The sequence below is a fragment of the Grus americana genome, chromosome Z (genome assembly GCF_028858705.1).
Source record: "Grus americana isolate bGruAme1 chromosome Z, bGruAme1.mat, whole genome shotgun sequence".
Taxonomy (NCBI): Eukaryota; Metazoa; Chordata; class Aves; order Gruiformes; family Gruidae; genus Grus; species Grus americana.
This window is the reverse complement of record NC_072891.1, coordinates 28,914,077-28,941,857: the sequence shown is the minus strand read 5'-3', so window position 1 is coordinate 28,941,857 and position 27,781 is coordinate 28,914,077. Positions and strand designations below refer to the sequence as shown.

Genomic DNA, 27,781 nt, shown 5'->3' with positions numbered 1-27,781 from the left:
CAGGATGTTCTATATCTAATTTGGGGGAAAGCCCAGCTTCTTTATTTTGAGAATTATTCAGCCAAAGGAAGTCTCACAGAAGTTTTTAACTTTCTCTGAAACATCAGTTTCTTGGTTCTCCAAAGAAAAAGGTACAGTTATGACAGACTTTAGTAGATCCTGTGTTAATGAGTGTAAGTGCAGATTTCTGAAGATGGGCTGAAGCATTTCAGGAGATTTTAGGCCAAAAGTGATTATATTTCTTCCAGTTACAGGAAACTAAAAAAAAAAAAAAAAGAACCTATGTTGTAATTAGGCTACTTCTTATATCTGTGTAACAAATCTGTACTGGGCAGATTTTTTTTCATTATAGCCTCCTAAAGAATGATTATTTCATGTTGTAGATTAGCCAAGTACAAAGTACTTATAGAGATATTAGCCAGTTCAACATGAATTACTGTTCATGCACTAAGAGAACTAAAGACATTTTAGTAAGCAAATTTACTGAGAGTTGGAGGTGGTTTAATGTACAGTAGACATGATTTACAAAGTTCGGATGAGGAAATCGTATAAATCATGTTCTGTGCACAGGTAAAGCAAGTACTATATTCAGTGAGTTCACACAGTAAAACATTTTAATGTTTCTGTCAGTAAACTTAACTGTAAGCTTAAGCTGCAGAAATGGTATGGAATTATCAACATAAAGTATGCTTAAGGAAATTAATCATGTAGTGTAAAGTTTAGAAAGGAAAAAAATGTACAGTTGAAGACAAAACCTCTACCACTGTACTGTAGACAACATTTGTAACTTCACTACTTCTTCCCTCTTTCACCTAGAATATCAGAATATTTCTGAACCCATTTTATTCACTGAATGCATAAAAATTGTATTTTTTTTTTTAGTAGTGATGCCATATGAGGAGATTAAAGGAATTTCAATACAAAACATCCCTTCTCCTTTCTCGGTTTGCTCAGAATTCCAACAAAATACTTTCTTCAGCCCATAGCTGCATACATCTGGCTAAAGTCTGAATGATTTGTGTGCATGCATGTGTACATGTGTGTGCATAAAAGTGCCCATGTGCACAAAAGATGGCAGGAAGAACATCTCTGTGAAAAAAATAAACAGTATAATACCATCAGGTAAAGTTAATATTCACTTCTGAATAGAGATAACTGAAAACCAAACTTTTGTGGCAAAAGCTGAAAGACCCTTTATGTTTAATATAACCTTAACTAAATATATATTAGAAATTAAATATGAAATAACTTGTGCAGATGACTAGCACTGGATATAGGTGTCCTACATTGATTAGGTAGCCTAATCAATGGAAACTGCTGCTATTAGCAACCTGTTCTGATGCTCAGTGTACCTTGCCTTCTGTAGCTGCCTTCTGAACTCCAGCTTTGCAAAGCCTCTGCATACAAAATGGATGGAGATGTTTAATAATGCTGACTAGTCTCTTCTGTGAGGATAAGAGCAATCTATACATAGCCCTTTGTTAAGCTCTCACAAAATCAGTTTATTGTCACTAACAAGAGACACTATATTGTGAAAACTATTAACATCGCTGTTTCACAGTTAACAGAAGAAAATACAAGGTGTGTGCTGAAATTATAATGGATATTGTCAGTTGGTTTTTGATGCTGGCATGGCAGAGTAGTGGAAAGATTACAACCAAGCAATCAGGATCCTTCACTGAGATCTGCGTGGCTGTTGCCATCTGCCCTGTGGGGAAGCAGAAAGGGTGAGATTTCAAAATTGAGTCAATAACAACAAAATGGTAGAGGTGACTTCTTGTGGACTCCATCTTATGACCAGTTAAACAAGGCAAGCCTGAAACAAAAAGGTCCATCAGTCACCAGGATGCCTCAGGATGACCTTCAGAAAAATGGGAACAAGAAGCAGAAAAAAGAACAGCACAAAGAGTGCCCAGGGAAAGGGTATTACCCTGTGCAAGGGATGATGCTCTTGGAACTCAGGACCCTGAGATACTCTTTGGTGGCCCAGTTTCCATCACCTCCTCTCTCCAGATATTTTCCAAATTGTGACATATTTCTGTTGCGCTACAACTCAAAATGGAAGATAGCTAACTCACTGGCAGTGACTCCAGAGAAAATAAATTCTAGCACTGGTAGCACTAATACTGTTTAGACTTCTAATCTCAAAAAATTGGGCTCCTTTTCACATCTCCTGTTGTCCTGAAGACGACCTTACACAATTCCAAATTGATAAATGTTATTGCCAAGAGATTCTAGTAAATATACATTCACACATACACATTTATATATATATATATTTTAGATTTTTAGATATCTATATTCATATATGCACTTAGAAAACAGTTAAAGTTGGCATAAACATATATAGACTAAACCCAAATGACAGTATACTCAGTAACAATTGACCATAGGTGTTTATAAAAACTGTGTTGTCTGAACTAGTCTCCCTGTCTACATTGGTCTGTCACTGTGTCTGTGGAGCTAGAGCCTATCTGAAGGAATTATGGAAGACCCCCCTCAAGACAAATAATTATCAAAGCAATCTGACTGAGCAAAACTGTTTAACTGATGGCAAGCTGCTTCACACTGTGCTACATTATGTTTTACCAATCAAGTGCCTCAGTGGTTAAAATGAATTCATTGAGCTCCACATGGATTAAACAGGCTAGAGTGCACTCATCCTCTCCTTACGTAAAAGGAGAAGATTTGGTTCAAATGTTGATTTGCAACATGTCAGGAAATGTTTTCTTCAATTAAGTAATCTCATTTTAAAGTGAGTTCTGTGCCAGAAAAACAAACAGTACAACTTTTCTACACATGCGTAGTAGTTACATGGAGGATATAATCTTATGATTTCTGGGAGGCTGCTTTTGAAAGACAAGGAATTTGTATTTTTAACAGGATCAAAGCTACAGAAATATTAGCCAAATTCTGCTTTCTATTGCATCTGTACACATCTACCATAGCCAATGCATTTCCAGTGGATGCACACAGATTCAGTGATCATAACAGAGAGGCTCTAATGTGAACCCTTGTGTTTTATATTGGAGCTCTTTAGTGAAGACAAATCATTCCATAGGCTTTTCGTCACACAACCTTCATTATTTATACTCCTTATATGCAGCTTAATTCCTCACAGAAGCTTTTTTTTCCTCATATTAGAAACTAATTGGCTGGAATAAAAACAACCAGACAATTATTACTAAAAATAATAATAAACGTGTCTTCCCTTGTCTTTACTAAGGAGGTCAGAGATACAAGATTCTCACACTCCTAAAACGGATCGAAACAAAACAAGAACACCACCACTGTCAGACAAAGGAGAGCTACAGAAAAATAAGTGTGCTATCTGGTTTTATCTCAGCTTTGAGCCCAATGACTGGGGGTTGACCACATGCATCCCAAAGTCAATGCAGTTACTGCAAAGATGATTTTTGGCCTAGTTACAGGGAGATTTGGCATAGCTAAACTGGACTTAATGAAAATATTTTCACAGAGCTTTATGATGTCATAGCTGACCAAGAATTATGGATGATTACTGCTGTTACCCCATGTGAGAACCCAAGCAGCACACCATTATGCTGCACACCGGATCTCCTGGGAACTCAAGCGCAGGGCAGCTTTGCTTCTTTCTGCACCTGTGCTTGCCCAGCTGCAGTAGCTGGCATAGAGGGGAAGGAGGCTGGCCTCATCACTGCTGTGGCAGACATAGCAGTGGAACAACACCACGGGACTGTGACCCTCAGCCTGCACAATCATATGTTCCAGGTCGTCATCTGATGCCTCAATCAAGTTTTTAGAGAGCACAAGATAGGGTGAGGTTTTTTTGAGGAGGGTTAACACATGTGAAGTAGCGAGTCAGCACTTTGTTTCATATTTTCTCCAAAAAAAGCGTCCATGATTTTTTGTTACTTATAATGAAAAGAACAAAACAAACAATTAAAAAAATGCAGACAGCCTAAGTATTTACCGTATCTATTGATTTGCCCTTTCTGTCACTTAGGAGGGAAAAAATGCCAGAGAAACTGATAATCTACCAGGTGCTAGGTACCCCACCAACCAAATCTAATAAGCTCAGTTGGAAGCTTTAGAAGCTGGTGGTCTGATCCATTCCCTACTGTTCTGAGCGGGAACTCAAACGTGCTGTAATGTTTGCAGAGTTAATGCCGAGGCAGACTTATGATACCCTGATTCCCTGCTGATGGTCTTACACCACCTCATCCTTGGTGTGTTCCCCTCGAGGCCAAATATCCTGGCAGAACATTATGCATCTGCTGATGTTCTGATTCAAGGGCTTCATCCATACCCATTCTGTAAACACAGCCCAGGAAACAGGCACAGACAAGGTCCCTGACCCATGCATGTGTTGATACCAGCCTCACAGTGTGTTGTGGCACGCAGTCGATGTCCTCTAGGAAAAAGCCTGATGGTATTGCCCGTATGGAGGAACAGATATGGTGGCCAGTACTGACAGACTGTGGAAGTTCAGGGTTTCCTCCCATCTTTCCCAGTCCTGCAGTTTGCACAGATACTCAAATGGGGGCACGTGTTGAAACACTTTGGACATAGAGCAAATTTAAATTCACGTGCAGGAAGAGGTTTGTATTCATATGACAAGCTAGACGTAGTGAAGTAGCCAAGCCATTCTCCAAGAATGAACAAAAGTATAAGTAAGAGTATCTAATCAATCAAGTTATGACCTAATATACAATTTCTTAATCACAAAATTACAATGGATTTTTAAATGAAGGTTAAAAAATAGTTTTGAAAAAATGTTTATATTTTCCAGACACTGTGGGATCTTTGAATTTTAGAGAAAGGTAGCAGTTTCTTCATGGGAAAAAGAACTAGTCACTGCTGGCTACTAGATTCAAGTTGGTACCACTGTGCTGCACAGGTAATCTGTCTGAAGTAATGCCTCTCCTTGATTCTGCTTTGCCTCCTATCAGAAGAGACAGAGCAAAGTCAGTTGATTTTCTTCTTGCCTGTGACTTGTTTGGCTGGGGTTAAAGCCTCATTTTCCTTTCTGTGCATAGGGTTTAATTTGCTCTAACCTTTGCCACAGAGATGCTGCAAGGACTAAGTGCTATTTTGTGCAGCATCACGCAAGATCCAGGTAGGATCCTGTTAAGCAGCTGTGTGAACAGCACAGGTAGCAGTGCAGATAAGGCAAGGCTGGCTGCCCCTTAGCAACCTCATTCCCCACCGAATTCCTGTGTTTTGTTTCAGACAAGCTGTTGGGTGCAGAAGGTACAGTCCCGTGAAGCTCACCGCATACACACACATACACTTTCCATTTCATTTGCGAGGCTGATGCCCTGTTCCTGCAGTTTGCAGAGACTGGGATTTGTTTCAATGGTTTTAACTGGGCCACGGCTTGTTCTCAGTTTCCTGTTGCTTTGATCATGAGTTTCCAGGCTCTCCTCGAGTAAGTTGTATCCTCCAAGGTGGATTTTCCTCTTTCCTGTGCTGGGCCAAAGCATCCAAGTGACCTTTGATTTTTTTCTTCTTCTCTCTCCTTTTTTTCCCTTTGGCCTTTTTTTGTTTTGTTTTGTTTCCAACTTGCCATATGTGAGATAATTGTGCCCACAGGAATTCCTTTCAGAGTGCCTAAGCACAAAAGAAAAACACCCAGCCAGCTCTTTTTCTAGAGCAGTACAAACATTTCCTTAAACCTAAGTGTCTCAAGAGGGGCATTGACAGAAGGCTCCTTTCACCCAGAAGCCCGCTCTGCGCTGAGCTGCCGGTGAACCCTCAGCTGCCTTCTGCATTTTGACGTCACCGATGGAGCGAAAGTTTTGCCAATAAAAGCAGTCATGTTCTTTGATTCCAGCTTTATGACAATGGAAAGGAGGCCAGAGCCAATCACGCCATGGTGGGTTTTATTAATGGAAAAGGGTGGTGGGAGCCAGTAACTCTTTGGCGACTTTGCTCCTTCGACTGCTGTCCCCCTGCATTGCATTTGGATGGAGGGTGAAGAGCTGCAGGCTCTCCTCTGCAGTGATAGCTTTCCCATGCTCATAAGCTTCCCAGTAAGAAGACCTGGACTAACATTAGGAACAGCTTGGGGGAAGGCAAAGTGGATCTTAAAACCACCCATGTGATTTGATGGCTGCAAGGAACCATGCTAAGAAAATATCCCTGTTCTCTGAACTCATCTTATTAAGGGAATAAATCTGATTTCTGCTTTGAGCTCTCTTCCCCTGGGGACTGAACTGCTAACCCCTTGGTTTTAATAGATGAGTTATGTCCCTGGACAATGAAGCACAAATTTTAGTCCTATCTTCAGCAGTTTCCAAGAAAATGACTTGTGCCCTCTCCCCATCACAGATGTGCTTCAGGGCGTTTCTGTCCGTCACTGCACTAACAAGAGATGGGGTTGCCACGTAGCTTATCAGGAGGTACAATGTATTCCTACACTGTCACTACCACTGCCAGAAAATGCCTGCAACTTGTGCTCCAAAGCAGGAATGATCCCCATTCCATGGACCCCTGCATAACGATACTGACAGGGGGAACATCTTCTTCATCAGTGGCCAAGCCAGCGTTAAGGAGGAGCAAAATCAAAGGAGCAGCATAGGCCAGAGTGTGTCTGGCAGGTAAGAAAGAAGGGGGAAATGCAAATCTATTGGAAAAGAAGCTGGTAGAGGGGCTAAGTGGCTCTTTCTTGTTCCACCAAGCAAGTCACAGAACAGACTACAGCGCAGAAGCCCTGGGAGCTCCTACCCTCTCCACTTTAGGATGCAAGGCTCAGCACCAGGCACTCTCAGTGCAGTCAGCAGTCACCCAAGTTGGCTGGTTGTTCACAGACCTTTGGTGGGCACCAACAACGAGGCAAACACATAAACCACATCCTGAGCAGTATACTCATGAAAGCACCTCCCAAGAGAGTTGTAGCCATAGAGGATATGAAGTTCCTGCACAGAAGACTTTTGCAGCACAATCTAAGATAAAGTCAATAGAAAATCTGACAGAGCACAGGTCTGTGGGACTTATTGCATTATTATTTATTCATTGATAAAGTCCTACCACAGAACAACAATAAAAACTTGTGGGAATTTCACATAAACAAAGCCAAGGGTCCAGCTTCCCAAAGACTGTCCAATTCCTTTAGGCACTGCTCCTAGTCCTGTTCAAGGCTGCTGTTCACAATAACCCACTGACACAGGAGTGTCTGGAGCTGCTCCATCTCTGAGCCTGGTATTCATTCCAGCTATAATCGAGCCTTCAGATATGGCAAAGAAATCTGACTTAATTAAAAATGCGTACTCTTTTAACCCACTGGCACAGCACCATGAAAACTAAACAAACAAAAAAGCCTTGGTAAATAAAACCAGGGTGCATCCGGCGGATTCTGCGTGACTGCTCTGGGGAGCGACCAGTGTAACTCTCTAACTGCCAGGAGGCTCCAGGATGTGCACCAGTATCGTAGCCCACCTCCAAATGCTCCTCATCTTCTTGGGGGGGGGGGGGGGGGGAACGGGACGGGGTGTGGTGTACCAAGAGATGGCAGGCCTGAAGTGGCCAAAGTGTATCCAGAGGAAAGTCCCTGTTATTCTTCGACACCAAACTGAGTTAATTAAGTGATTGTAGGATTAGCAACTAGTATATTTAATTTGGCAAGAGCTTTGTCAAACTGCCTAATCAAAATTAGATCCAGGACTTTTCTGCTCTTGAAACTCATATGGACTGTGTAAGAGGCCTTCCTGCCTGGGGTGGTTCAGAAAATTCATAACTTTATCTATGTACAGTATTGCTTCATCTGGAGTATTCTTTCACTTCAACAACTACCCTCCCACACATGCTTCTCTATTAATCACCTATCTCTTGGATTTTTCCCCTCTACAGAGGAAAAAAAACCCCATGCTTTAGGGTACAGTTTGGGTGTGATGTTTTTATTGCTTCTATAAAAAAGGAAAAATTTCATTTGAGCTAAACATCACCAAATTTGCAGTTTTAGAAAACATATTTCAGAAGAATTCATGCAAAGAGACATAAGAAATCAACAATATATTCCTCTCTTTGAGAAGGAATAAAACACCTCTGTCCCTGAAAAGGTAGCACTTTGGATAACTAAATGTCTTTAAAAGTGCATGGAAAGCTAACTGTATTTAAACATGATTTATTAATTGGCATTTGCAGGGGGCGAGGGTGCTAAATGTCCAGGGATTTGGAATTGTTATGACACGGAGTCAGATTCATACAGATAAGTTTAATACATGTAGTTTTTATTGGGGGGGGGGGGGATATAAACGCTAATGTTCCAAATATGCCATTCAAGTTATTTATTGCAACTCGAGACTGGAATTTATAGAGTGCTATTAAAATGTCTTGGTTTTGTTGGATCTTGATTGCAGCTGGATTGGCCTTTATTTTAATTTTTTTTTTAATAGGACGAGGGAGAATGTGGCTGTGCATCCCAGCACGTGAGCAAGTTTATCAAATATGAGGCAGCAGCCGGAACAACAGGAAATCGCATGAGAGAGCCCAACTCCTGGTTGGCAGAAGCACATTAACCTCTCATTCATGTCACTGGGTTTAATACTCCAACTTTGTAGTAAAAGCGTCTTCCTCGAGCCCGGGTTCATAAAAGTGTTAGTGGTCCTTGATGTTCCCAGCAGAGGATAGTAAGGAAAACACAGCCCTGAATAGCTCACATTGATTGCAGCAAATACAGAGCAGGAGGGTCAGCACCATTTCCCAGCCCAGAGCCAGTGCTGTAGAACTGAGCAGCTATTCATAGCCACTGGACCCTCTCCAAGCTGAGCGTAAATTTACTTGTATCATCTTCGCAGAGAGGAACTGTGGTCCCCAGTGCCTCCCGCTTGATTTGGATAGACTGTTTATTTGTTTAGTCCTGTAATGATATTATCCACAGGGCTAAAGCCACACAGGGAGGCTTAGGAATTCCTGGAGGAGAAGCCGTGTGTTTATTACCGTGACAGCCCCGTGTGACACAAGCCAACAGTTACTTGTATTTGTTCTCTGAAAATCTGGAGCTTGCAGCCGAGGGGCGAGGGTGTAGGATCGATCTCGCAACGGCACAAGGCGAAGAGGCTGTTACAAGGGAAAGTGGTGGGATTAGCTGGAAACTCCTTCCCCGGCTATCTGCAAACAACTCTCTCCCAGGGTGCTTTCAAATGTAAATGACGGGAGGGAGGACATCAGCGACTGCAGTCTTTCCAACAAAGATAACACTCCCATTTAACCTGCCCTTCAAGAACATCTAATAAACCATACAACTGAGATTTTAGACTTTTCTAAAAGAAGCCCTGCGTTTCTAAAACAACAAACAAAAAAGCACCCGCACAAAAAGCTCTTGCAGGTATATGCGTAAGCCCAGCGAAAGAGGAAGGAAGTTGTTTTCCTTTTGTTTTCCTCCCCCCCACCCTTTTTCCCCCCCTTTTTTTCCCCACTGTTATTTCCTATTTTAATAAATATTTAATGCTGGAAAGCGAGGGAAAGGCCAAAAGTAACAAAGAACTGTAGGCTGTTTAGATTGCTTGGGAACTCCCTCTTTGCAGCTGACCATTGCTACATGTAGGTTAATTTCCACATGGAGCTGGAGAAACTCTATCCCCAGTTTGTGAAGTATGGGTCAGCCGAAGCATGTTAATCTGTTTAGCATGTGTGCTTCGTGGAGGTGCCAGACCACCACCGTGCAAGAGCAGAAGCAAGACCAGCCATGGTCCTTGGGGGTAGTTAATAAAGACTTTAAGGGAAATAAGTTTATAAAGGTTTCAGTTCGTGCACCGTGCCAGCTTTGGACATTTCAGGTTTCCAGCCCTGTGGACCAGAAAGCTGAGAAGTCTCTGGGCCGTTTATAGCAGCCCTGGAATGGAGAGCGCCGGTGCCACAGCCTGCGCGGCCGGGGGCAAAGCAGGGGCAGCCCTGGTGCTTCTTCTCCCCGGGACAGGGATAGTGGCACCAGCCGAGCCTGCCCCCCACCCCCCAACACTCCAGGGACACCTTGAATCCCCTGTGGCCCCGCACACAAGGGCATCTTCACAGCTTTGGGCAGCCTGAGATGTTTATGGAACCTCGATTTCAATCTGCGCCGTTCCCGATGCAAAGCCTCAAACCCAAATGGAGGTTTGGAGCCTCGTGCAAGCCGCTGAACGAGATAATAGCAAATAAAACTTTATGAGTCTATTCCTATAGCCCCACACAATGTAGATTAATCAACGTCTCGTCTCTCGCCCGGGGATGAGCTGCGAGGCATGTGGCGCTCGGACTGACTGGCCACTTCTCTCTCATCATTTTTTTTTTAATTTTCTTTTGAAATGCTAGACACATATTAAAGCGTTTTTAAATAATCAAAATATTTGCTGATGAGTATTTATTTTGACAAGGGTTTTGGTTTGGCTTTCGACTTCCCGTTCAACTATATAGACTGCGGTATTAATTTACTATAAAACCAAATGTGGTTGAGATTATTCTGCCTCGGCTCTGGATTTCAGTCATTCAGGAGAAGTTTCCTTGGTAGATGAAATGAGCAGTCACAAGCACATCTCTTTCCATTTTCCGGCGTACTTCGCCATGTGTTCCTCAGAGCCAAAGGAAGTTGAGCATTGCTCGAAAGGAAAAATGTCCCGCGAACAGATACATCCCCTCGTCGTATCCAGAAAACAAGGACATACACGCAGTCCCGTGGTGTCCCCGTACTTGCCGTATTTAAAACACAGCGGCCAAGCGGGCGCTGCACCTCGAGGATCAGAAAAAGCCACAAATCGGGACAGTGGGGAGGCCCGGCACCGTGCTTCCTCGCCCCAGGGGGGTTCCGGGAGGCGCCCCTTCACTCCTCGGGTACTCGGAGCCCGGCCCGGGGAACGACATCCCGGTTTGGGCAATCACCACCCAGCAAGGCTTATTCTTTCCTCCAGGCCTGCGCGCTGGTCTGTATTCTATACAGCGTTGTCGGCGAAAAAGATCGAGAAGGGGCTAGGGCCAGAAGAAGCCGCGATGTAACTGCAGCTGCCTGGGGAAACCTCTGCCTGCTTTCCCGCTGCCGGGCGGACCGGCTCCCGGCCGTCCTTCCAGGAGTAAGCACATGCACTATTTCCCTTGTCTCTTCTTCGCTAGCAGGAGACAGTGGCAGTGATCCACCCTTGTGTGTCTGCTGGCACCGGCTGACCGTCGGGCTGGGGTCTGGCTTCTCTCGGCGGTTCCGTTTAGGTTTCCTGCCCTTTCGTGACATCTGCAGTAGGTTACTTTCACCTCAAAAGTTTTTGGTTGTTTTTTTTTTTTGCTATAACATTTTGGCCTTTTGGTTGGTTGGTTGGCCTGGGGGGAGGGGGTGGGGTTCTTTGTTTTATTATTTTACAACCTTGCACATATTTTTCTCAGTGTGCGTTTTTATTGAGGATGAAGGCATTGGCCAGGACCTGAACCGTGCGCTAGCTTATATGCTGGCATTTCTTGCCGCTCACTCTTACCTGTACTGATGGAAGATTATTTTCCATCATCTTGAGAAAGGAGGTGGCTCATGTCTTGAGCTCACCGCTTACGGTAGCCTAGCACGCCAGTAAAACACACTGACACTGAGCATTGAGCGTCCTTAGGCCAAGGTGTGCGGGGGGGAAGATGTCAACTATTTCAGAACAGGATTTCCCTCCCAGTTAACTCTTGTGGGGCTAACACATACACACATACAGATATTTAAAGGTTTTACTAGAAAAATACGTGTGTGTACAAAGTAAAAACTTTCCGGTAGGGAACTGCGCCCCACTCTACTTTCTGCGATGGAACCTTTCACCAAATGTTATTTCCTTGGGGAGCGTCGCGGGGGGGGAGGGGGGGTGGTGTCCCTGAATTAGCACCATCCCTCGGTGTGAAAAGCGCTTTTCCACCTAGGGTGTTAACGCTCTGAGGTAGGTACGCCTGGAAAGCAGTCCTATCCTCCTCCAGGGCAAAAGGAGATCTCCCCTTAACCATGCCGCTGCTCCTGCCCCGAGCAGGCCCGATCTGTCCCCACCAGCCGGGCACGGCGCACCGGGGAGCAGGGGCAACACCCTGGCAGTTCAAGCCACCAAAACCCTCTATTGCTTTAATGATCTGCAGCCTACTTTCTTTTCCTGAAGGATCCAGTCAAAGTTATTCCGTTTCAAGCAGTCGCTGCACAGCCTGACTGCAGGCCGAGTGAGAGTCCCGCGAGAGGAAGTTTAACAATGAGTTTAGGGAAAAATGTGAATATTCTTCGCTTGAAATGTGCTCCTGGTCAGGAACCCGGGCATCCATCACCCGGAAGCTCCGGTGTCGGGCACCTCTGCTTCTTTAGGAGCAAGGCACTATCACCTTCACTTTGGCCAGCAATGCTAAATCAGGAAAATGAGGTGGCACCTGCACTAGCTCATGCGTAACCGCGATGGTTTAATGACGTCGGACTATCAGACCCGTTATTTCGGACAGCCCGATCTTTTCGGAGACGAGAAGCGTGGCATGAAGATACCTGGCTGGCTTTCCAGCGCTTAGGGAAGCCCAGCCGCCTTCAAGCAGCCTGAGCCCCCACATGCGCTGGCACTGCCGCAGCGGCGGCCGGGGGGCTGCGTGGACGGAGGGGGGTCCCGTCACGCCAACGCACACGAAGGGGACAAACACCCGGAAACGACGGCTTCTTCGTGCGGCTGCACAGCGGGTGCCAGGTGGAGGGGACTCTTCAGAAGTGATGCAAGGAGGCCCTGCGCACCCCTCACGCCAGGGTGAGGACACCGTGGGCACGGCCGCCCACGCGAGAAGGGCGAGGGGAAAGGACAGCGAAGCCGCTTAGCGTTGAGAACGATAATTCCCCAGTGGTATTGGGAGGGTCCCTGTGAAGTTTGCGGGGAGCGCTGATGTATTTCAGAGGGGAGCCGGGACGCCAGTGCCGGGCTGTGCTCGCCGCCGGTGCAGAGCGCGGGGAGGCTGTGGCGGCAGGGATACCCATACATCCCTGGGCTTTCGGGTCAGCCCGTTAGTACCGAAACTTCGAGTGGGAGCACCCGCGCGATAACCGTCCCGCCGGGACGCCCTGCTCTCTGGCGAGCAAGTGCGTTTAGAAACCGGTGCGAGGGCGGGGGGCAGAGGGGGGAGGAGGGGAGGGGGGGACACCAAAAAAACCCCACACCACACCAAGACTCAACCGCAAGATCAGGATGTGAAATTAGGATTTCACAAGAAGCAGTGCAGGTGGGCATCACTGCCTGCAGCGCAGAGAGGCAAGGGGCCCACGCACCAGCCGGCGGCCGCTGCAACCCTCCCGGGCCTCCCCGCAGCCATCGCCCGCGGGACTCCTACCTGCCGGGCGGCTCCGCGGGCTCCGCACGGGCGCTGCTGGCGGATCCCGCCGTCCTCGGCTTTGCCCGCCGCAGACAGACGGCTTCCGTGTCGGGGCGCCGTCGGCCCCGCTCCCTCGGCCGCCGTGGGGCACGCGTGTGCCTGGATGGACACGCGTGGGAGCCGGGGGTGTGCTCCCGCCGAGCTGCCGGCACCAGGCCCGCAAGGAACACTTGCCGCGGTTTCTGCATGTCTCGTACGTGAAACGGCATTAGAAAATAAAATAAAATACCCCGGGCCAATAAATTCCCTCAGCGCGACACGGAGCAGGCTTCCCACTTTATAAGCTCTCCCCGTGTGAAGAGGTATTTGGGTTGTCTCTGAAATAATAAATCCCAACGGCAGACAATAAAATTTACTATCACAGGAGTAACAGAAGCCTAAAATATTCCGAACATGTTCCTTGAACAAATAACATAATCCCTGGCACACTGGAACACATGGTTTGCTTCAAACATGTTTCATTTTGTCATCGCATTGAGTGTACAGTATTTCTCTTTGGGTGCAAGAGTGATTGATATCTTTGGAAGAATTGTTTGCAAGAACATGAAAGTTGCCAAAGCAAACACGTTGGAGGGAAGTGTGCAGAAGGGGGAGCAGAAGTATTTGGAGTAGATCTGGGTTTGGGGAGTTCACACAGAGGTGAGACAGCTAGAAGTAGAACAAATAAAAACATTCTGCACACTTCATCTAAATAAATTATATACAAAAATTGCCCTTTTGTAGCCGGCAACAGCACAGTTACCACGCTTCCCTCATGCCCCTATAGAATGTGGGCTGGAAGCCAACTTTCTTCAGCTAATGATTTGTAACTTTTGCTCCACTTGAATGAATCTATTAATATTTAGATCTCTCCAATTCTGCTCCATACGAGCTGTCAGCATTGTTAAACAAAATAATCTATTTACCTTCTGTTGTACGTGTCCAGCAGTGGCTTGCGTGGCTCGATGATGTACGCTAATAGGTTTTTCTTACGCTCCACTGCACCGGCCAAAGGCAAAACTTCACATATTTTGATCTTTCTTTTTCAAAAATAATGTTTGACAAAACTCATTAGATCGCGCAAACTTTGGGGTGTTAATTTAATAACTTCCATTCCTGAAGGACAAATATTTATTTTAATTCCCCTTTTATCTCTTTCTGCCATCAACATCTGGGGAAAGCTGTTGTTCTGGCTGGTCGTCACAGCCAGATCACAAGTGTACTTTGGCGGGAGATGGCGAGGGGTGCGTGTTTTCAGACACGTATTTCCGAGGCAAAACCCCTCGCTTGGGCAGATCTCCGTCCCACCGAAGCTCCCCTTACTAAAGCCCCTGACCCTCCGCGTCCCACTTTCACCGCGGCCACGGCCCCTGGGGCCCTGGGAAGGGCCGTCCCCCCGCGGGGTGGGGGGCGTGAGGCATCCTGCATCAACCCACTGACCAGTCAGTTTCTGGTCCGCTTCTACCCGGAGCATCCGGTGGGGGGGGGGAACCCGACAAAAACAACAAAAAAAACCCCATAGCTCCGTACATCCCGGAGAGTTCCTGCTTCCCCAGGGTTGAAAATCCCCTGCTGCGGGGCGGCTCTGACCCTGCGCCCCCCCACCGCGCGGGATTTTCACCGAGGACGGGTTGTCAGAGAGGCTTAACCCATCTTCTCCTCCTGCCCTCAGCCTTCCCCGCCCCCAAAACATCCAATCCCCCACTTTTTGCCTTCCTGCCCAGCCCGGGGTGAATGGGACGACTGCACAAGGGACCCCCGGGGGCAAGGGCACGGCCAGGACTCGCAGGAGTACGGGAGCGGATAGGTGCCGGGGCACAGGTTTCAGCTAAACCTCTCTAACCCGAAGCTCTGACCCTATGCTCGTGCTACTTGCAGAAATTCCCCATTTGGATTTTAAAAAAAATAATAAAAAAATAAAATTCCCAGTGCTAACAAGGAAACTTGCCATATAACGCCCACGAGGAGAACAATGTGAAACATGTAAAATGTAGACAAACAGCTCAACCACCTGCTGATTGTGACCGACTACCAGGCACACAGCTGCAGCTGCCCCTGGGTCTGGACACGGAGCATCCTCAGCCCTCATCTACTTCTTCATCCGAAAGAGAGAGGTCACCAGTATCAGGGCTTCCCCTGGGGCTTCAGAAATGCAGATACGGGCCCTGGGAAGATACTGCACTCTTTAAAATTAATAAAATGCTAAACCTGAGTAAAACTCAGCAAACTCTCAACTACCCCTCGCGCTGTCCTCAGATCCTTGCAGGCTGGGCACCCTCTCCTGACTGTCTCTAGGGCACCTCCCGAGCTGCGTTTTGTGGTGAGGGGCCCCAGAAGCTGTCCATGCTGGAGGGGTGCGGGCCGGGGCATAGCCCATGAGCAGGGACAAGTGACAAGCCCGTCTTTTTGGGAGAGGGTGGCCTCCCTCCTTACTTCCTCAGTGGCCCGGCCTCTCAGCCGGGAGAAAGTCTCCTGCTCAGCCCCCAGGGCCAAACCCTCCTCCCTGGCAGAGAGCGCTCCTCTTCCTCTCTCGTTCCCTGAGGTGGGCCCCGGGGCCACCCGTCTTCCCACGGACCCCAGCGGAGCAAGGGTGAGATCCTCCGGGAGCATTTAATGGAGAGATGTGCTCTCTGCAGCCGAGCAGGTATGTTCTCTGAGCTCGGCTTGCTTTCGAAGTGGGGGGGGGGCGGGAAGATTCTATGTTCCTAAGGGAAATATTTGATGGGTTTTGTCCTTCGGACTCGTCCTGTTGAGTTCACTGGGATTAGACGTGATACAGCGTGAGCAGCTCCCCGCCTGGCCGAGGGCAGAGGGCAGCGAGCCTGGAAGAGCGCGGCAGACCCGGGACACCGTGGGGGCTGCCCCGTTTCCCACCTGCCCGCTCACCCGGGGCTCAGAGACAGTCCTTCCCCCGCCGGCAACGCCGTCTGATTGCTGGGTCAAAGAGGAGCACACCGAGCAGACCCTCCCAGTTCTCTCCGTTCCCCTCCCCAGCACAGGGTCTCTGGAGAAAGTGACTCTGGAGGCTTGGAATAAAACGGAAGATGCCACTTGTTTTTCCGCGCTTGCACTCCCGTAGGTCTTTATGCCACGAGATGCCACACGGCAGCGGCACAAGAGGCCTCTCCTTGGGGGGGGAGGCAGGGAGAACAGGACTCAGATACTTGCCCCTAGCAGATACGACTGTTTCTCCAGAAGGGCCTATCGGGTCGTTCTTAAAAATAAAATAAAATAAAATAAAATAAAATAAAATAAAATAAAATAAAATAAAATAAAATAAAATAAAATATAAAATCCCACCCCACTCTGCTGACACGTGGTGCGCTGCAAGCACCAAAGATCCCGGGGTGAAATCCTCACCGCCACCGCCACCCCGACTTCCCCGACGGTACCGAGGGGGCCGCAGGCGCCCCCGCGCCCCTGTCTGCCGGCACAAGGAGGGTGCCCCCCGGGTGAACGCCGGCTTCGGCACTGGCTATCGGGGGCTCGCCGGCCAAGTGATGGGTGCGATCTCTTTTCAGGCACTTTCGGTCATATCCAGCCCGTAAATTAAAGCATCCGGGTGTAGAGGGCTGGCGTTAATGGAGAGAACATTTTCCTCCTCCCTTCCTCCGTCAGCACCAATCTTTTATTCGCGTTTATGAGGACAAAAATCCTTCTATCGTACGGGGAAGAAGCGGCGCCGCAGATTTACGAGGTGCTCAGACACCGCAGTTCTCCCCCAGGGCTGGCCCACCCCGGGAGCAGATCGCCCCGAGAGCTGCCCGCGGCCCCGCGCACATCCCGGGGGCCATGGGGCAGGAAATCCGGGTCTGAGTTGCTCCAGGGGATGCAAACGCATGTATGCACGTTTGGGTGCGCGGGGGGTGTTCCCAGCTCCGAGCTGGAGTCACAGGGCACCCCGGAGAGAGATTTCCAGCCGCCCTTCCCGCACCCCGCCCGGCGGCCCATTGGAAACTGCCGCTCCTCCTGGGCTTCCCGCAGGCAGCGTTTTGGGGACAGGAGCCGCCCCCCCCCGGCGCGTGACCTTTCCTCATCCGCCCTCCGCCCCTTTTTTACCCCTCCGGTGCTTTCCGTCCCAGGCCGGCGCGGCACAGCGGGGAGGGCAGCGAGGCAAGGGGGAGAGGCAGGCGCCGGGCTCCGCACCTGCGCACGCACCGCGGCCGCGGGGGCGCTGGGCGCGGGGAGGAGGGCGACGGCCTTTTTCCCTTCTCCGAGCTCCATCCTCTATGGCAGCAGGCAGCGAAGCAGGAGCCGGGGAGCCCAACCAAGACTCCTTCCCTTGTCGCTCCACCAGACTCGGGAGCATCCTGGCAGCTGAGAAACCCCTGAGGACAGAAGCCGAAGATAACACTTGGGGAGGAAGACTTGGCCCTAGCGCCATTTTTCTGCCCTCCGTTTTTATAGCTGCGTTATCTCTTTTCTGCCCCCCCCCCTTTTTTTTTTCTTCCTCTCTCTTCGAGGTGGGGGCGGGGTGGTGGTGAGACAAGTAATTCTGCTGAACAGAAAAGCCAGGCCCGGGAAGAAGTTTCTTTTGACTGCTCAGGGTGATCTATCCAGGCTCTCTAATTAGAGAGGGATCCAGGGTGGCATTAGTTTCCAAACATTTTAATCGAGCTTTAAGCAGAGCTCTTTTCAATGGCAGGAGATAAATGTAGCAACTGTTACCGTCCCCTTGAATGGCCACCTCCCATGGCGGGCATTCAGCCTTCCTTTCACAAGCCCTAAGCAGTTTAGTCTATGGACCCAGCAACACTCCACATATCTTCTAATTAGTCTAATTAGAAAGGTGGATTGATAGATGCAAGGAAGACAGAGTTAAGTTAGGAAGATGCTCAATGCTGCCAATCCGCACCGGGGAGCGGCTTATTCTCTGTGGGGGGAAAAAGAAATAAAGGAAAAGAAAGGAGAAAAAAAAAAAAAAAAGAAGAAAGAGAGAAAGGAGAATCCCGGAGCCTGGCACGAAGGACGAGTCCCGAGGAATCCAAGGGGCAGGAGCTGCTGTCCCTTAATTGAGGGGGATACACAATTGAGGTGCCTTTCTTGGCCGGGTTTTCCCCCAGTGGGTTTGGCTGTTTGCTGTCCCGGGCTGGAAGCATTCCCAGCTGCTCGGCACAGACCTGAGCCAGGCCGCGCCGTCGGGGCACTGCTCTGGTCCCCGCCGGCTCGCCGCTGGGACGCGGGACCCGCAATCACACACGCGTGGAGGGGAAGGAACAGAAAGGGGAAGGCGCCGAGAAGCGGCTTGTTTCCCGGGTCCCCACCTCGGGCCGTCGCCTCCCAGGCTGCTGCCGGGAAGCGGGAAGCCGGGACCCGCAGAGGCCCCAGCGAGGCTATTTTTATGCAAGGATGCGCGATAGGGTCTGATCGGGGTGCAGGGGAAGGCGGGAGGCTGAGGAGGGTCTCCGCCTCACATTCCAGCCCACCACCGGCTCCTCGCAGGGAGGAAGGTGCGGAGGGAAAATGCGCGGGTGGTTTGAGGAAAGCTGAACCTTTAATTGGGCGATAAATCAGGGATAGGAGCATGGGGCAGTGCGCGCAGGTGTCAAAACAGAGGAAAAGTCCTTCGGCCAGCACGGCAGGGCAGGGCCTCCTGGCCCCCTCCCCCGCTAATGTCACCCTGGTAAGTCTCCTGCCTGCAGACGGGACGGGGAGGGGAGGTGGGGACAAGGCAGGGTCGGAGGATCGCGAGTCCCTCCGGGCCACGGGAGGCAACTTGGCCGCGCGTGGGGTCCCCTCCCCGCCATGGCCCGGGCCAGTGTGTCTACCGGTGGGCTTTCCCCTTCTCTCTCTTCCGCCAGGCCGTCACAAAAGCCCGCAGGAGAAGCATGGTGGAGGGAAAGGCCCTCACTTCTCATTTCGGCACCCTGCGGCAACTGAGCCCCCACTTCTCTCCCCGCCCGCTCTCCTCGCCCTTCTCCACACTAGCTCGCTCTGTGGCAGATTGGGATTACAGACCAAATTGTGAGCGATTTCAAATTCAATACTTCGTTCGGGAAAAGCGTGGGGGCGGGGGGCTGGAAATTAAGACCCAGGCTGTCAAAGTCCCTAATCAAACTGCTGGCGAAAGGGGATTCGCAGACAAAAGGAAACAATGGAAGTCTCGTTAGATCATTTTTCTGGACATTGTTTATGGTCTGGAAGGGATCAATCGTTTCAAAATGTTACCAGTAAAAATGATCCTGTGTGGAATGCAGCTAATCCTTTTAGGTTCCTGTCAACTGTTTCCACTCAAGGAATCCGATTTTTCAAATCAAAGGTGCAGAACTCAATTGCCGAGGGATTTATAGCACCAGCACCGGGCTCCCCGCCCCCCTCCCAGCGCCCCACGGTGTCTCCAAAAGCCCCGCGTGGGTGCCGAAGGCAGGGCCGACCCTGGGCCACGGGTTGTCCGTGTCGGGGCGGGTTATCAACCCAGGGCGCTCCCTCGACGGCAGCCGAGGTCTGCTCTGGCGGCGGGCGGCCGGGTGCCCAGAGCAGCCGAGGTAGGCGGCAGCGTACTCGGGACCGGGAGGAGGCACGGAGCAGCCGGTCCCCTCCAGCCGTGTTCCTCGCAGCGTCCCCAGCTCTGCCCTGGCGCGTCCGCGGAGATTTGCGCAGCTCCCCAGGCGAACCGCGCCGTCTCGCAGCCGCGGGCGCAGCAGCAGCTCCGGGGCTGGGTTCAAAAGCTCTTGTGGGAGCGCTGAGTTTGGCTTGAGTGTGTTAGCAAGTTGTTGAGTGCTTCCTCTGGGTGGGGACGAGGCTGGAGGGTAAGAGAGTCTATTTAAAGCAGAGATACCCACGTCGCTTGTCGGTAGCTCCGCTCGGGTGCGAGGGCCGGGGATCTGCCTCATGGGCCGGCGGGCATGACCGGCGGTGTCCCCCGAAAAACGTGTCCCGGTCGCGGAAAGGCAGATAACTGAACACCCGGGGAAGAGCTATCGCGAGAGGAGTTGTGCTGAAAGCGATCTAAAGAGGTTAATTTCCAGAGAAGGGCCGCCCTTTGGCTTCTCGTAGAGAAGCGGGAGGCAGAGGGGAGGAGGTCTGTGGTTTGGTGTTAGCAGGGCCGCCGGCTGCCGAGTGCTTGCGGGACAGTACAACGACACACACCCGTGTGCGCTGCCCCACACGCAGCGCCGTCTGCACGGAGAAGAAGTTAAGGACTTCCAGGATGTTTGACAGAACCCACCGAGCTGCCCCAGGCGGGATTTTGCACAATCAGAGGCAGGCTGGAATGAATACTGTAAATTATTTTCCACAGTCCGTAATTTCCGACCCCATCCACTTTCGCGCAAGCCCGTCACCTGACCTATCTGACCCTCCTTGCTCTGCGCTGGACAATTTTTGGTTTTTTTTCACGAATAGTTCCTTTAATCGTGAACTATTGATCCGAAGAGACTGCCCTCCTTTACCCCTCCCTTCGTGCAGCCGACAGGTGGAATTTCACTGTGTACACGTATATTAGAAACCTATCAGTTTCGTCTAGTGGTTGCTGAATAAGCAGACGTGACAGTGTTTATTTTACGAAAAAAAAAAAAAAAACCCAACCGACGAAGACACCTCATTTATCTTGATTGTGTGTATTTAATGTATACAGGTGTGCATGTGCTCTCCCGTAATGAAAGTTGAGAAGCAGACCTACGTCCACCACGTAGGAAGATTTACAAGGGCTTTCCAAAGCGTGGACATTTGCCGTAGCGACCACCGCAGTGCTACAGATGCGCGGGCGCGGGTCGGTGGCAGCACCGGGTCCTGGGCACACACACCTGAACGTACACACCCATTTCGATGCACGCAGATGGTTTTCTATTGCGCGGAGGGGAGAGAAATACTTTCGGATTAACCGTGGATAAGACTTTCCCAGTCTCAGACAACGAATTAATGCAGCAACTGAAATCTCTATTTATCCTTTTGCTTCCAACATAAATTGTATAATTTATCATCTAAATATGGGGCCTTGCAGACTTCTGCATGTCGTTTTGCTCCATCAACGAAAGGGAAACTTAGAATCAATTCAGCAGGTCTCTTGTGGTTTGAGGAAAGGGCAAGTTTAATTATTTTGATTAAAAAACTCAACACAACTTTCCCTCTGAATTCAGCTCAGCGATATCATTCCTGAAATAGGCTAGGCATTGCATTAAAAGAAAAAAAAAATCTTCTGTACAGTCCAGTCTACAGTTTTTTCTACTTTCTGGGCACTTCGGGGCCTAGCCGGTAGGTTCCGGATCCCCGCTGCCCCTCGCCGCCGCAGCCCGCGGAGCTGGAGCCCTGCACTAAAGGCACATCCTCGTACGAGAGGCATCTTCCGCGAGGTTCCCGCGGTGATTACCGCCGACCTACCGCCGGGTGCCTCCCTGCTCCTACGGCCAGGCTCGGCGCGGAGAACCGCCGCGGCCGCGAAAGCTCTGCCCCGCTGCGCAGCCGCGCACAGCCCGCGGTGCCACCCGCACTGCTGCAGCCGGGCGGGCCGCGAGTTTTGCCGCAGGGCTCCCTGCGTAGTCCCCGTCCGGTCTGTCCCCTCTCAACCGCTCAGCCTTTGCCTCTCCTCTTTTGGGTCGCGCAGGGAGCTGCGCGGCGAGCCGGACCTGGCGGCGGGGAGGGGACCGGTGGGGCTGTGGAACCGGCAGCCCGCAGCACCCCTCCGGGCGGAGACCGGCGGCAGGGGACGGCGGTCTTCTCCAAGAGAAAAACGGGAACAAGGGGTTTACCGATTTAGGGCTCGCCTGAAGGTCTCCGCCCCCCCCTAAATCGATGGGCACCCATCTGTGCAGAAAGGCAACGGGAGCGTCTGCTGCCGCAGCATGGATCCGAAAGCAGCTCGTTACCGTCGGGAGTGCCATTTTCCTGCACACACGTACATACACGCACTTAGGCACGAATCTTTCCTCCGCATCTCAGTCGTGCTTTGCAGCGCAGTAAGCAGCAGCGAGCGGAGAGCCCACGGCGGCTGCTCGACGTGGCTCTCACGGTGGGAGTTGCGGATGGGAAAGGACTTACGGAGAAGGGCAGAGAAGCCCTGCAGTCACCTGCGGCAGGTCACCGGGGGCGTGCGGGTGAGGGGCGGCGGAGGGCGAGCAGACACCTACCTGCTCGGGAGGCGCCCGGCTGCGGGCACACGGCGGCCGATCCCCGCCGGTCCCCGGGTCCCGCCGGTGTGTGCGGCCCGCTCCGCACCGAAAGGGGAGCAGGCGAAACTTCACTGCGGGTGGGGGATACGCTGGTAACAAGCTGAAAAACGGATCTGCTTTGGTTAGCAAGTCCCAGCGCAGGGAGCGTTTGGCCACGATCATAATTTCCATGATTTCTGTCAAATACAATATTATCAGAGACTACTGAAGTACTTACTGTAAGTAATGAGGGAAAGTATTACGTACGGAGCGGAGCCTCCGGGCCGTGCCAAGGGACTATTAAACCAGACCCAGTTTCCGACACATTCGTTGCATAGGCCTCAGTCTCGGCGGGGGCGACCGTGCGCTCTGCCCTCGCCACCAACGCTGCAAGAAAAGGAGCAGCTGAGAGCAGGTGAGGCCCTCGTCCACCCTTTCACCCTCCTGACTCGGGGACGGGGCTGGCCCTGGGTAGTTGAAACCAGACTATATGGACAGGGGGGTGCACCAACCGACACTCCGCTGCCCCCAGGGGTGCCTCTCGCTGCACCAGAAAAATAACTAGGAGCGAATGTATGGCCCGAAGGAGCTGCGGATGGGGAAGGTTTGGGAGACCAGCATCAGGGCCGGGGAGCCGCGCACAGGACCCCTGTGGCTGGGCCGGGCCCCTGGGCTGAGCTGCCCACCGCAGCCCACGCCGGTGCCGGCAGAGCCGGCGCGATGTCGGGACCCTCTGTGCAAGGCGGGGGGACCACTACGGCGGGAAGGGCGCAGTGTGCGGACGTGCAAACTAATCAGCTTAGAAACGGGGGAGGGAAGGGGAAACTTCTTTTATGGGGGATGTGGGAAGGGACCTAACACAGTCCTGCTTGAGAGAAACGTTATACAAGATGCTTGAAAAGAAATAATTTTTAAAAAACTAATTAAAAATATATAAATCACCCGACAGAAACAAAGAAATATGTGGAAGGAAACGTTTCTGGATAGAGACACTGTGTGTGGCATAAAAAGCGATTGAATACATAAGGGCTTCATTAAATTCCCAATAGATAACATTTGGCTAAATCTATCCCTAGATTAAAACTCTGCATAATAGCACCATAAACTAAAAAGTTTCTTTTTGTGTGGTCCTTCTGGAGGAACTGATTGAAACATTAGCCCCCATATAGAGCAATCCCCTCCCAATTCAGCTCCAGTAATTCGTCTCTCAACCCTACGGGGATATGATGAGAAAAGGAGACGGGTTAATGAATCCACACTTTGTAGCTGGCAGGAGGAGGAGGCGACACCATCCTGTTTGTCCCACCAGCTTGTTTATTAGGGCCCAGCCTATTTTGGAGGAATTGTTCGTCCGGGCTCCGTCCCCGTGAGGACTACACGTCCCCTCTGTTCGCCTTGAAAGCCGCGGGGAAGCGAGGGGGGTGGGGGGGCACGGCGGGCCATTTGCATGCGAATGGGGCGCTGCGGCCCGGCGGTGCTGCGACCCCATCAAAGAGCTGCGGGGCCGGCGCCTTTTCTGGCGGCACCTGCTCCGGCGCCGCCGCCGCGATCCACCGCGCAGCGGCGCGGGAAACCGGGACCGCCGCGCCCCGGGGCCGAGGCCGGGCGGCTTTCCCTAGAACTCGGAGGAAATAAGCCAAGAGGTCTTCCCCCAGCACCACAGACCCCCTTCCCCGACCCCTTTCCTCAGCGCTTTAAAAGTAAATAATAAAGCTACAACACGTACTGCCATTTGCTCCTGCCAGCTTCCCTACCAACTCGCAGGTGAAGGCCCTGTCCGCACAGGATGCAGACGACCGGCATAAAGCGTGAAAGGAACAAGTGGCCGAGCAGTTTCCTTGCCAAACATCTTTAAGCACGGCTTTCCTCTGAAGACACCCGAGGGAAGGGCGGCGGGCACCCTCGGACCTCGCCGCCCGCGGGGCCGGGCCGGCCTCCGAGCAGGGGAGGTCGCCGGGGCCCCCGGGGTTTGTTGCGGGGAAGCCAAGAGAAACAAATACCGGGTCGCCGGAACCTGCTTTTCCCATCTAACAGCACAGAGCAAAGACTCGCACGGCCTCTCGCCCGGGCCGCTGCTCGAGCAGCCAGAAGCCGGACCGATCGCAAGCAGCATCCCGCCGCGGAGTGTCCGGTTCGGCCGCGCTCACGGCTGCAGCCGCCTTCTCCCTCGCAAAACCTTTCCCTGCTTGATTTTAGCCGCATCTCCGAGGGACGACTAAGCCGAGCTCGGTACTCCGCGCTGGACCGGCGCGGCGGACCGGCGCATTGCCCCCCGGTCGGGCCCGGGGAAAGCGAGTTAATCGGTCCCTCGCGAAAAGGATGCGCTCTCCCCGAAGGGTACGTACGCGGTGCCTCTGGGTCTTTTCCCTTTAGTTGTAGAAGCTAAACGGGACTTTACTTCCTCGTCCTCTAAGGGACACCCAAAGAGGCCCTCCAGCTGCAGACTGCAAATGGAGCCCAGCAGAGATCTGACGTCCAGTCTTTCCAATTACTGAAAACCATTAATTTAACTCTGCATTGCTACAAACAAAACAAAAAAGCATCATTTTTCTATCCACGAAAATACTTAAAAGCAAGGCAACGAGGTACTTCGATACGTAAAAACATGTAACCATACAAACTTCCCCTCCTCACTCCAAAGAGCACTAAAAGGCATCCCTTTTTTTTTTTTTACAAAAATTCACATAATGTACCTACTAAACTGTTATATATACAGTCGTACTTGAAAAGCGCCTCCCTCTTTTGAAAAACGCGTGTTCCTACTCCACGACAAGCAACCACACACCTACTCTTAAAACCTGCGATTCTCTTTTCATACCTAAGCTCCGAATATTTGAGGCGGGCTTTTTTGTTAAAAAAGTAATTTTAGTCTATGAAATAGATATCTATCGACCTTATGTGGGTTAAGACGAAAGTTCAGAATCAGAAAAGCTGCTTTCACGGTTTGTTCCGTACACTTACATATCCTTACTTCAATAGCTCGTGCACTTAATCAGCTCGTCACACGAGGATATTCCAATGCTCGTTTTATATTATATGTATTGAAAAGTAGAAACACATGTCCCTATTATCATCACAGAAACATAAGAGTCTAGGACAAATCTCTCTGAAGTTCAGTATGTGCCCCTCAATAGTAGTATTTTCCTTTGGGCCTCTTGGAAACCAAACTGTGATGCAGTTGTGATTTAGAACACACCCAAAAGTACAAAAATAGTTTAAAACCGGCTTTTTAATCAATCCCCTGATTGGTGCCTTACAGAGCTGGGCTTTATTCCCGCGAGAGAGACCTATTTCTATTTATTCCCTCTTTTGTCCTTGCTCCTATTTTTTTTTCGTCTTTCATTCTCTGCTAGGGTTAACAATGGTTTGACTGCAAAGATCATATTCTGATCTTCTTCTTCGCGGTCAAATCCAGACATAACAAATTTCAAGCTATAAAATCCCTTGGCTATTGTGCTATTAATCCCGAAGAAAAAAATATCCAGGTCCCAAAGAAGGGAGAAGTATTAAGGAGGGATGGGTCCGAAGCCAATTGTTTGGCTGGGCTCCTTTGGTCTTTGGTTTTGATTTTTTTTTTTTTTGAAAATTAAAAATTTTATTTTTGAAAATGTGTAAAAATTTTACATTAAAATGGTACAATAATACTTGCCAGTAATTTTAACAATACTCCTTGTAAAGAACAAGCATAAAGTACAAAATAAAAAACTCCGTAAGTCTATTATAATACAAAACACAGGTTAAAATAAGAAATTATAATCTTGACTTTCTTCTGTGTAAACATGTTAATCTTTTCTTTTCTTTATAAAAGTACATGAGACAAGTGTACTAAAATGAAAAAGTATTGCTTTGCTGTCCTCCCTCAAGCCTTTTTTTTTTTCTGTACATTACTGTTTTCAAGCTGCTAGACCTGAGAGTCTCTGAACTTTAACGGTTTAGAGACGTTATTTATCACCATTTATATTTTTTTTTTTTTTTTTTAGTTTTTAAGGAGTAACGAGTAACTTTCCATTAGCGTGACAGTCTGCCCGTGCGGGATCTAGACCTGGCTTTGCGTAAATAGAGGTCCCGAGCGGCCCACCGGCTACGGCGGACGCTCCCCGAGACCCACCGCGCAATCCCCGTGCAAAGCCCACAGCCCCTCCGGGCGCCGTCCTACCTTCGGAAAGACTCCCAAACCCTTAACAGTTAGAGATCCGGGCCGCGAAGCCGGGGGCGGCGGGCAGGGCGGCGGCGGGGGCCAGGCCGCCCCCGGCGCTCCCCAGCGAGCGGGCCAGCCCCGGCGCCGCGGCCGACTGCGAGGCGCAGCTGCTGCCCGGGCCGGGGCCGGGCCCCCCCCCGATGATGCTCTCGATGGAGAAGGGCGAGCGGGCCAGCGCCGCGCCGCTGCCGGGCTTGGCGGCGTGCAGCGAGGCCGCCAGCGCGGGGCCCAGCGGGTGCGCGTAGCCGAAGGGCGTCCGTGCCAGCTCCGCCGCCGGCAGCAAGGGGCCCGGCGGCGCGGCGGCGGCGGGGGGCAGCGCCGCGCCGGGGGCGCTGCCGGGGGCGGCGGGGGGCTGGCGGGACGCCGGGGAGGGGTGGTGGAAGGCGAAGAGGGCGGAGTGGGGGTGGTAGGGCTGGAGCTGGAGGCCGTAGCCGCAGCCGTAGGGTCCGTAGGCGCAGGGCGGCTGCTGCGGGGGCTGGGGCGGGGGCTGCGGGAGGAAGGCGGCGGGGTCCACGGCGTGCAGCAGCAGCTCGGGCGCCGGGAGCTGCTGCCGCTTGAAGCGCTTTCGGCGGCGCAGGAAGCTCCCGTTGTCGAACATGTCGGCGGACTCGGGGTCCAGCGTCCAGTAGTTGCCCTTGCCTGGGTTACCGGGCTCCCGGGGGATCTTGACGAAGCAGTCGTTGAGGGAGAGGTTGTGGCGGATGCTGTTCTGCCAGGCGGGGAACTTCTCCCGGTAGTAGGGGAAGCGCCCGCTGATGAACTCGCAGATCTCGCTCAGCGTCAGCCGCTTCTTAGGGCTCTGAAGGATGGCCATGGTGATGAGGGCGATGTAGGAGTAGGGAGGCTTCACCAGGCTGTTCTTGCCGCCGCCGCCCGCCCCGCTGCCGCCGCCGCCGCCGCCCGCCCCGCCGCCGCCCGCCGCCGCCTTCTGCGGGCCGCCCCGCGAGGGGGGCCGAGAGCCGCCGGCACCGTCCCCGCCGCCCGCCCCGCCGCCGCCTCCGCCGCGCACGGGCGACCGCGGCAGCAGGGCGTCGTCGTGGAGGTCGCCCACATCCTCCTCGTCCTCTTCCTCCTCCTCCTCTTCGTCCTCGGCGTAGGAGCGGCGGCGGCGGCGGGGCTGCGGTTCCTCGTCGTCCTCCTCCTCGTCCTCCTCGCCCACCACATCGATGTCGGTCTCCTCAGCCAGCGCCGACGCCTCGGACATCTCCGAGCTCAGGGTCAT

At 51.2% G+C, this 27,781-nt stretch overlaps 1 protein-coding gene across 1 annotated transcript; it reads right to left on the bottom strand.

The window, feature by feature from the left end:
- On the bottom strand, positions 1-27,781 carry FOXD1 (forkhead box D1). Its single transcript, XM_054809994.1, has 2 exons — positions 26,518-27,781; positions 1-258 (listed from the first exon to the last, which is right to left on the bottom strand). The coding sequence occupies exon 1, from the start codon at positions 27,779-27,781 to the stop codon at positions 26,540-26,542; it is 1,242 nt and encodes a 413-aa protein (XP_054665969.1). The 3' UTR covers positions 1-258; positions 26,518-26,539.

Excerpts from the sequence above, each read along its gene's own strand:
- FOXD1 (XM_054809994.1), bottom strand. The coding sequence starts at position 27,781 with ATGACCCTGAGCTCGGAGATGTCCGAGGCGTCGGCGCTGGCTGAGGAG.